The sequence below is a fragment of the Eleginops maclovinus genome, chromosome 22 (genome assembly GCF_036324505.1).
Source record: "Eleginops maclovinus isolate JMC-PN-2008 ecotype Puerto Natales chromosome 22, JC_Emac_rtc_rv5, whole genome shotgun sequence".
Lineage (NCBI taxonomy): Eukaryota > Metazoa > Chordata > Actinopteri > Perciformes > Eleginopidae > Eleginops > Eleginops maclovinus.
The window spans coordinates 23,737,608-23,747,564 of record NC_086370.1 but is presented as its reverse complement, the minus strand read 5'-3'; the positions used below and the strand labels follow the sequence as shown (position 1 = coordinate 23,747,564).

General features: G+C 41.6%; 1 protein-coding gene across 4 annotated transcripts in view; it reads right to left on the bottom strand.

Annotated features, from left to right (window-relative positions):
- The window catches only part of nckap1 (NCK-associated protein 1), a 48,158-nt gene that overhangs the window by 36,299 nt on the left and 1,902 nt on the right, over nucleotides 1-9,957 (bottom strand). For 2 of the 4 annotated variants that reach the window (XM_063874687.1, XM_063874688.1), the window contains exon 2: nucleotides 4,644-4,661. The exons of the other annotated variants lie outside the window; for them this stretch is intronic. In XM_063874687.1, coding sequence (XP_063730757.1) covers nucleotides 4,644-4,661 — 18 coding nt within the window. The remainder of the gene's footprint in view (nucleotides 1-4,643; nucleotides 4,662-9,957) is intronic. 4 annotated transcript variants of the gene reach the window in all.

Here is a 9,957-nt window from a genome sequence, read left to right as displayed (position 1 = left end):
CTAAAACAAAAAGATATGCTCGCTTTATTAAGATTCAAATCAGATAAAAGCAAGAAACCTCCATATTTGAGGCTGAAAACAGGATTTCCTGCATGAAAACTCACTCCCATTAATTGATTTGTCAATTAATAGCCAAATGTCTTTTTTTCCTGGGATTGGATTTGATCCATCTTTCAAGCATCCAATAATCTTATTTGGTCTCATTTTGATCCTCCAGGCTATGAGAGGTGACCCACAGCACAGAGAGGAGAACCACTGAGAATGAAAGAGGAGTTTTAGTTTCAAACTGAACATCCATCACTGGTTAGTAAAGCTGCATGACGGGCCATGATGGAGGTAACATGAAGAAGGGGTTGAAAGAAACAGAAGAAAGAAAAAGAAACTGGAAAGTGTTCAGAGAGAAAGTCCTGTTTTATTCCCTACGTCTGCAGAGCTGCTCTCTAATGTCTACGTTTGGCTGACAGCCCTGAGCGGCAGGTAGCAACAGCACTCATGCATCATGGGTAGTGTAGTAGTGAAGGGTGAGGGGGATGTGGTGCATGCATGTGCTAGAAACAGAGGCACGTTTATTGGCTGCAACACGGAGGAAGAGTCCCAGAAGAGGGCGGAGTCTTTCTGAGGATTCACTTCCTCCAGCTCAGAGAGTGGAAGCACACATTCAGAACACAGAGGAACCAGAACTCTACAACACAAGACGCTACGCTAGGAACACAACGCATCACAGCTGATGGACTGCACCACAACCTGGGCTCGGTTTGCACGGCTGCAGTCGTTACAAACTGAACCCAGACACATGCTGGGAGGGAACCGACAACCTGGGCGTCTCCAAACCCGTTGCTAAAAACTCTTCACAGTAGGCCCAGTTTGGGTTTACACAATGTGGACAAAGGGGGTGTGCAGCACATTTTAAACCCACATCTTTCTGAGGATTTAGAGTTTCATCACACTGTACATTACAGATTAGCTACGGCTAACTAATGAGCCTCTACTGTGGATGTTCCCGGGAAGATTAGGAGGAAAATTAGGATTCAGCAAAATAGGTTAAATTTACTAGAAAAATTATCTTGACAACTTAAAAAAGGAGCTACACATATTAGCTAATTAGCCACATTCCTTTTTTTTTTTTTTAAAGCTACTCTGCAAGCAAAATAAGCTAAACTTGATGGCTAGCTTGCAAAAATCATGAAAGAAAGGCTTTAATGCAAGCATAAAAAGCTAAACATACACGAGCTACCTAGCCACTAAAATAAAAGAATGCTACACTGCAAGCAAGAAAGTTAGAAATGCTAACTATTTACCCCCAAAAAAGTCAAAAGCAAAGGTTAAAAGGGAAGCTAAACGAGCTAAACATGCTAGGTCCCTAGCAGACACCACACCCACTACTGCAGGGTCTCACACACAGGACACTTGGACACTGGTGGTGGTGGTGGTGGGGGGGGGGGTTGACATAGAAAACAAACAGCATGACTTCAGCGCTGACCGATGGACCTGCAGACTCAGCTTGCTTCAACGTCTCTCACACCGGCGCAGATCTACAGATCAGGAGCTGTCAGAGCTCAGAGTAAATCTGTTCAGGCGTGAGAGAGGCACAGGGATTTTAACCATTTTAAATCAGAAGCAAGCGGTCGTTCAGCTAACACCACGAGCCCCGCCCTGCACAGGGACTACTCTACTTTACACAGACAGGTATTTACCCTTTGACTCACGCCGGGGAACTGCAGAGTGAAAAACACCGGCTGGTTATTACAGATCATCGGTCTGAAGGGACTCTACTGAGGTCTGCATTTTTTAGCCCGAACCTCAAACTGCTAATTCACTGCCACGGCTCCACTTTGGTGTCTAAATACAGGCCTGGACTACTGATTTGTGCAGGAATGATTTGCCTCCTTAAGTTCTGATGCTTGCTCTGGAACCTTGGTGGTGCGTTCAAGTGATGTAGGACATTCAAGCATCCAAGATTTGGTCCAGCAACATTTTATAAAATCCCTTCTTTTTTTTAATCGTCTCTTTTAGCTTTCAGGCAGTGGATGTGTCCCACAATCACTTGAATTTCATCGCCCTACTTTCTTTAGTCTGTATCTGCAATAGCTTCCCTGCTGTATACATGTAAATGTCCCTGCTGTGGGAAAAATACAGGATTTCTGATTGTAAAATCCCATTTTCTAATCATCGGTGTTGTTTTTCTGACCGTACAGATTGTTGATGTGATGCAGTGGGTTTCCCACAATCACTGTCAGGACTCTGATGAAGCAGTAGACAAAATGTGATAACCTCCTGTGCTCTGGACGACGGTTAGCAGCAGTGATGTAAACATTGATGGGCTAGAACATGCAAACCTTCTATTTAGCATCAACTAAAACCTAGCTCCTTCTTGGTTGGTTCAGCCACTGCTGTCTCAACTAACCCACTGACTCATCTATTGGCCGTGCATTCGTTCAGCACAAAAGCATAAAGATCTACAAATAACTTTCTGGTGGTGCAATAAGCTGTCTGTCTGGGTTTCGGGTGGGGTCTGATGGTGGGATGGATGGGAGGATAGGGTTGAGGTGGATGAAAGGTGAGGGGATGGGAGGAAGCCTCGCCTCCCCCCTCGTATCTCCACTCCAAATACCAGCTAACCTCTCAGACTGACGCACTAAACCTGCAATGTGCAATATAAACATGTGGTGCTATGATCACCTATAAATGTCCCAGTGTTCCTGTGGTGTGTTAGCGCTGTGATTGCTAAATGTTAGCCCTGTTGTTGCTAAGTGTTAGCCCTGTTGTTGCTAAATGTTAGCCCTGTTGTTGCTAAGTGTTAGCACTGTGGATGCTAAGTGTTAGCCCTGTTGTTGCTAAGTGTTAGCACTGTTGTTGCTAAGTGTTAGCCCTGTTGTTGCTAAGTGTTAGCGCTGTGATTGCTAAATGTTAGCCCTGTTGTTGCTAAGTGTTAGCACTGTGATTGCTAAGTGTTAGCCCTGTTGTTGCTAAGTGTTAGCACTGTGGATGCTAAGTGTTAGCCATATTGTTGCTAAGTGTTAGCGCTGTTGTTGCTAAGTGTTAGCACGGTGGTTGCTAAGTGTTAGCCCTGTTGTTGCTAAGTGTTAGCCCTGTTGTTGCTAAGTGTTAGCCCTGTTGTTGCTAAGTGGCTAAGTGTTAGCCCTGTTGTTGCTAAGTGTTAGCCCTGTTGTTGCTAAGTGTTAGCCCTGTTGTTGCTAAGTGGCTAAGTGTTAGCCCTGTTGTTGCTAAGTGTTAGCCCTGTTGTTGCTAAGTGTTAGCCCTGTTGTTGCTAAGTGTTAGCCCTGTTGTTGCTAAGTGGCTAAGTGTTAGCCCTGTTGTTGCTAAGTGGCTAAGTGTTAGCCCTGTTGTTGCTAAGTGTTAGCCCTGTTGTTGCTAAGTGTTAGCGCTGTTGTTGCTAAGTGTTAGCGCGGTGGTGTTCCCACGGAGAGGTATTATCTGCTGCAGAACAAAGAGAGGACGTATCCACGGATCGCTGAGAGACGCTGGCTGCTCTCAAGCTTCACCATGACTGTGTGTGTGTTCAGGGGTTCAGAAAACATCTCTGCAGGATACGATCTGCATCTGAATAGAAGAGCTTGTTGGCAAGATGCAGTAGCATGGTGGAAACATTAACTTCTACTACTTTCTATTTTCTGCACGCTTGCATCGGGGACGACGGAGAAACAAACTTCAGCTTCAGAAATGATGCAAACCCTAACCGTGTAGTTTTCTATTTTTTACTAATTTAACAATCTATGCAGGGAGATTTCTAGGTAAACTATTGTGTATCATTATACGTTAAGCTACCTAGCTTTAAAATTGCTCCATCTTTTGCAGCTGAAACATTAAAGGGATCACAAACTGATGCATTCATAATATTATAGAAAGATATAGAGCTTGAGTACATGTGTATGCTTTTGCTGGGGGTAGTGGTGGTGAAGTCTGTAGGGACTTGGCTTGGGAACTGGAAGGTCCCAGAAAGACCAAGTGCTACCCAGGTGTTCCTGAAGGCACCGTTCCCCACACTGCTCCCAACACTAGGATGGGTCAGATGCAGGATGTTTCCCCTCTGTGGGACCAGTAAGGATATATTCCACTCTTCGAGTAGTATGCTAACCCTATTAGCCTGCAGTAATATTACTTTTACTTGCTTCTTAATGGGGATTAATGTCCAGGTAAAAAATACTTCCTGTGGTTTACCCAAACAGATGTACATCTAAATAAATATACATAAACATGAAGCTATCACTATTCACTAGAGGTTTTACATCCACTGCAGCCACTCTTCTTACAAACTCATTTAGTCGGTCAAATCAAATGTATTGTTATAAAATAATGTTCCGTTTTTGCTTTTGAGTTGCAGAATAGTGAATTGGCGAACTAATGTTTGTGTGCTTTAATAAAGAAAACACTCTTATTTTGAAATAAAGCATGAATAAAAACATGTGCATGTGATGCTGCATCATAAACACGGACAGTGATGGAGCTCAGCCTTCAGACTCATGAGAGGAGTGAGGAGCAACAGATCGTAAAGGGAGGAGGAGGAGGACGAGGAGGAGGACGAGGAAGAGGAGGAGGAAGGGAGGAGGAAAAGGAAGGGTGGAGGAAGAGGAAGGGTGGAGGAAGTGGGGTTTCATCAGTGGAAGGTGATAAACTTTGCAAACCTTCCAAACTTGTCCTTGCTGCATAGGAGAGGGGGGAAGCATTGGAACGGAGAGAAGAAGAGAAGAAATCAAAACAAAGAGCCCACTGAGACAAACTGCTGCCACACACACACACACACACACACACACACACACACACACACACACACACACACACACACACACACACACACACACACACACACACACACACACACACACACACACACACACACACACACACACACACACACACACACACACACACACACACACACAGAGTTTCTGAGGGTTGAGTTAAGGACAGCCGTTCTGTTTCATCACAACACAGAACAGCACATGCTGCGCAGACATGTGATCACAGAGTCTTCAGAGGAAGGGTCCTTTGATCAGTGTGTTTACCTGCACTGTGGACCCGGAGAGGTTGAGACCCCAGAGATTAATGATAGAAATGTATAGTAGGGGTCCCCAGGACATAGAGACTGCAGGATGCTAACCTGCATATGTTGGGACATTAGCACAATTAGCATAAGTAAACAATAGTGTAAAATTGGCTTGGCAGATTTGGACAGTTTGGAGTGGTTTTGGAGGTAATGGAAGATGCTGAGTCCATTTCTGACTTTTTCAGGATCAAAACAGTCAGTTTTATTGTCATAGTGGCCATAATTTGTTCTCTTGGTGGGCTGATTTTGAAGTTTTAGGAGACTCTGGATCATCTGGATTGGACAGATTGCTTATCTATTTGAAAAGGATTGTCCACAGTAGAGGTAATAATGTTCATCTTGTGCTTTCTGTATCAAATCGTCACAAAATCAGCCCATCGAGACCACAGATATGGCCACTTTCTGGTTAAAACGGACATTTCTGACCCTGAAAATGTCAGAAATGGATTCATATGCATTCATATACATTTCTGACATTAAACTTTGCGGGTTCAAGACAGGACTCTATGGGCTGGCAAACAGACTGTATAACATCAAAGACTATCGTACATCTGTTGTTTTAATATCTATTAATACTGGCTGCTATCCCTTTGGTAAGACTATTCCAAATACTACAACAAATCTGTAAAAAATATACTGTCACTACTGTCACCTGATTGCTATCAAGCTACTGTATACATGCTACAGAGTGTGTATGTGTGTGTGTGTGTGTGTGTGTGTGTGTGTGTGTGTGCACGCACTGCAGTCTGTCTCTGCAGAGATCACTGGCTGCAGTATCTGCTTCACTTTTCTGTTGCTTAGTAACAGCGCAATGCAGCGTTCACTGAAGCAGGAAACATGCACATCTGAAGATATCAGGTCACAGTTTCACAAGACACGTACTGTACTGAGCTGTGATGGGATTTAAAGGGGTTCGTTTGAAAGTGGTACGAGTAGGAAGTATGTGGGTCAAATGAAAAGGCCCTGGAGTGCAGTCGATTAAAGAGCTGAAGGGATGATGTATTTCTGTGTTGGTCCCTGAAGGCATCATCTCCCTGATCCAATGGGATTTCTCCATGTGATTTTGGGTTATGTCAATCAAACGTTTATGATACTCACACATTTAGCTCAGCAGGATAATCTCCACATATTAACACCTTTATGATTTCTGAAGATCCAACGTCACCACCGCTAAGCTAAAGGCAGCTAATGTTGGGCTATAAAGGAACTACAGCACGGTCACATGACTTCACGTCACCACCGCTAAGCTAAAGGAGGCTAATGTTGGGCTATAAAGGAACTACAGCACGGTCACATGACTCCACGTGTCCACCGCTAAGCTAAAGGAGGCTAATGTTGGGCTATAAAGGAACTACAGCACGGTCACATGACTCCACGTGTCCACCGCTAAGCTAAAGGCGGCTAATGTTGGGCTATAAAGGAACTACAGCACGGTCACATGACTTCACGTCTCCACCGCTAAGCTAAAGGCAGCTAATGTTGGGCTATAAAGGAACTACAGCACGGTCACATGACTTTACGTCACCACCGCTAAGCTAAAGGAGGCTAATGTTGGGCTATAAAGGAACTACAGCACGGTCACATGACTTCACGTCACCACCGCTAAGCTAAAGGAGGCTAATGTTGGGCTATAAAGGAACTACAGCACGGTCACATGACTTCACGTCACCACCGCTAAGCTAAAGGAGGCTAATGTTGGGCTATAAAGGAACTACAGCACGGTCACATGACTTTACGTCACCACCGCTAAGCTAAAGGAGGCTAATGTTGGGCTATAAAGGAACTACAGCACGGTCACATGACTTCACGTCACCACCGCTAAGCTAAAGGAGGCTAATGTTGGGCTATAAAGGAACTACAGCACGGTCACATGACTTCATGTCACCACCGCTAAGCTAAAGGAGGCTAATGTTGGGCTATAAAGGAACTACAGCACGGTCACATGACTTCACGTCTCCACCGCTAAGCTAAAGGCAGCTAATGTTGGGCTATAAAGCAACTACAGCACGGTCACATGACTTCACGTCTCCACCGCTAAGCTAAAGGAGGCTAATGTTGGGCTATAAAGGAACTACAGCACGGTCACATGACTTCACGTCACCACCGCTCAGCTAAAGTATTCCTTTCCTTTGGTAAAGGACGGCCCAGTTTATCCTATGCTCAAGGAGATAGGAAAGGAAGCATTTAAGCTCCTTCCCTTAGCATCCTTTAGACTCCAAGTGTGCCTCTTTAAATAGAATAAATACTATATATAAATATGAAACTGCCAACAGAGCGAAAAAGCTCAGGTTGTGCTGTTTTATTTCCCAGGGGAATTTGTCATTCAGACCATGAGAAATGTATGGAGGGCAACTTGCTCCTCAACGGCTCATTAAAATTACCAATGAGGGGTTAAAATGCCATCAGTAATCAGGGCTAACCTTCACTAAATATCATCCTGTAATTATTTTCCCCAGTAGGTTTGTCTACAGCTACTGACCCTGCAGGGCCACCATAGGCACTACCAGGCTGTATATTTCCCAATGCTTTCTGGGCAAAAAGAGATTTGTTGATCAAAAAACAGACGCTGTGAATAAGCTATCAAGAAAGAAGAAGAAAATCCTGATCTTGCACAAACCACTGCTTCATCAAAAACAAAATCAGTGTAAAAAGCTTGGAGACAGGTGCACAGAGGAAAAGGAAAAAGGCAACGTCCTCTCCAATCAAAAAGTCCAGGAAAAAATACAAAACATCTTATGTTACATAAACTGATTTATAATTTACCATTTAAATAATTATAACTACAATGAAACGCCTTTAAATTAAGAGAAGGTTGTTTTTGTTACTTAACAGTACTTTTACCATTAATAATTCACCTCCTAGGCCCTGCTGTGGTGCCCTTGAGCTAGGCACCGGACACCTCCAATCCCCCCTCCCCATTGCTCCCCGGGCGCTGCACAATAGCTGCCCACTGCTCCCAGTACTAGGATGGGTTAAATGAGGACACATTTCACTGTGTGTGCTCTGCTGTGTGCATGTATGTGACATTAAAGAGGGTTCATCCTCCGATTCTATCTTCTATCTTTTGGAATGATTCAAAACAAACAAAGGAGTCCTCAAAAAGCAGAAAAGGGCCGCTTTAACTAACTGCACACTTGCTAAGGAGAATATGGGAGTTATCCGAGTAGGAGCCAGGTTAATATGCTGAATAAATACCCTGAAGGTGATGTTTGTAGGACACAATATGATGTTAGAAGTGCACTGACTGAGAGATAAGCACAGCAAACTAAATTCCTTTCAGCCAAGAGGAATTAAGGTGACTGGTACTGAAATAACAGGATAGGTTTTAAGGTTTTCTGCAGCTGGATGGTGTAATGATGAGTGAAGGTGCTTATTAAATGGAAAAGAACATTGCTGTGATCTTAGACGATGATATTATTGTTAGTGAGCGTGAATTATTACTCTCTCCCAAAGGTAGAAACAAGACACCCAAATCTGTTGCCTCTGCTTTCATAATTAAGCCACACATTCTGTGAGCATTTAAACAATAATTGATTTAATTGGTCTCCAAATTGCTATTTAAATAACCAGAATGCGCTCACTGTCTCACAGATTAAAATACTGGTTCTTGTGATTTCTATCTTTGGGATTTTCTAGTTTTTGGATGCTCAAGACATTTCAAGAGGTAAAAATAAAGTGTTATAAAAGAGCAAATGAACAGCATCTCAGGATGTGTTTATTTATATAGTTCTCTAATGGTGAGGCGGATCAGAAGAGATATGAAGATGATGGGACAGACAGAATAAAAAGGAAGGAAGGAGGGAGGAGAGGAAGGGCGTAATAAGAGGAGTAATCTGCAGTGACTGTCTGACCGCTCACACTGACTGCAGAGAATACAAAAACATACGATGACATTTTACTTCCTGCTGATTGGTTATCATCCGACGCGGTCTCTGACTTTTCCCCCAGAACTCTCGACTTTTTCTCAAAATTCAGATTTTAATTTCAAAATCAGACTTTTTCAGCATTATGACTTTCTCCATTTTTTCCAAACACTTTAAAAAAATATTCTCAAAATTCTGACTTTTTAAAAAATAATTCTGACTTTTTAAAAATAATTCTGACTTTTTTTTTAAAGAATTCTGACTTTTTTTTAAAGAATTCTGACTTTTTTTTAAAGAATTCTGACTTTTTAAAAAATAATTCTGACTTTTTAAAAAATAATTCTGACTTTTTTTTAAAGAATTCTGACTTTTTTTTAAAGAATTCTGACTTTTTAAAAAAGAATTCTGACTTTTTTTTAAAGAATTCTGACTTTTTTAAAAAAGAATTCTGACTTTTTTTTAAAGAATTCTGACTTTTTTTTAAAGAATTCTGAGTTTTTAAAAAAGAATTCTGACTTTTTTTTAAAGAATTCTGACTTTTTTAAAAAAGAATTCTGACTTTTTTAAAAAAGAATTCTGACTTTTTTATAAAAGAATTCTGACTTTTTAAAAAAGAATTCTGACTTTTTTTTAAAGAATTCTGACTTTTTTAAAAAAGAATTCTGACTTTTTTTTAAAAAGAATTCTGACTTTTTTTTAAAAAGAATTCTGACTTTTTTTTAAAGAATTCTGACTTTTTTAAAAAGAATTCTGACTTTTTTTAAAAAAGAATTCTGACTTTTTTCTCCAAATTGTTTTCTCAGAACCAAATCCTCTTACTTTTCTTATCATTCAGATTTTTTACATTGACTTTTTTTTATTTTGACCTTTTTCAGAATTCTGACTTATTAAAATTGTGAAATTGAATTATCTGAGGATAATAGACTACAAACATAAACCCTGGTCCGTTAACTTGTGCTGAACAGTAGAGGCCAGTCCAAATGGAGATGAACAGTAAACAGTATGGGCTTTCAGACAGTTTATCTGCTC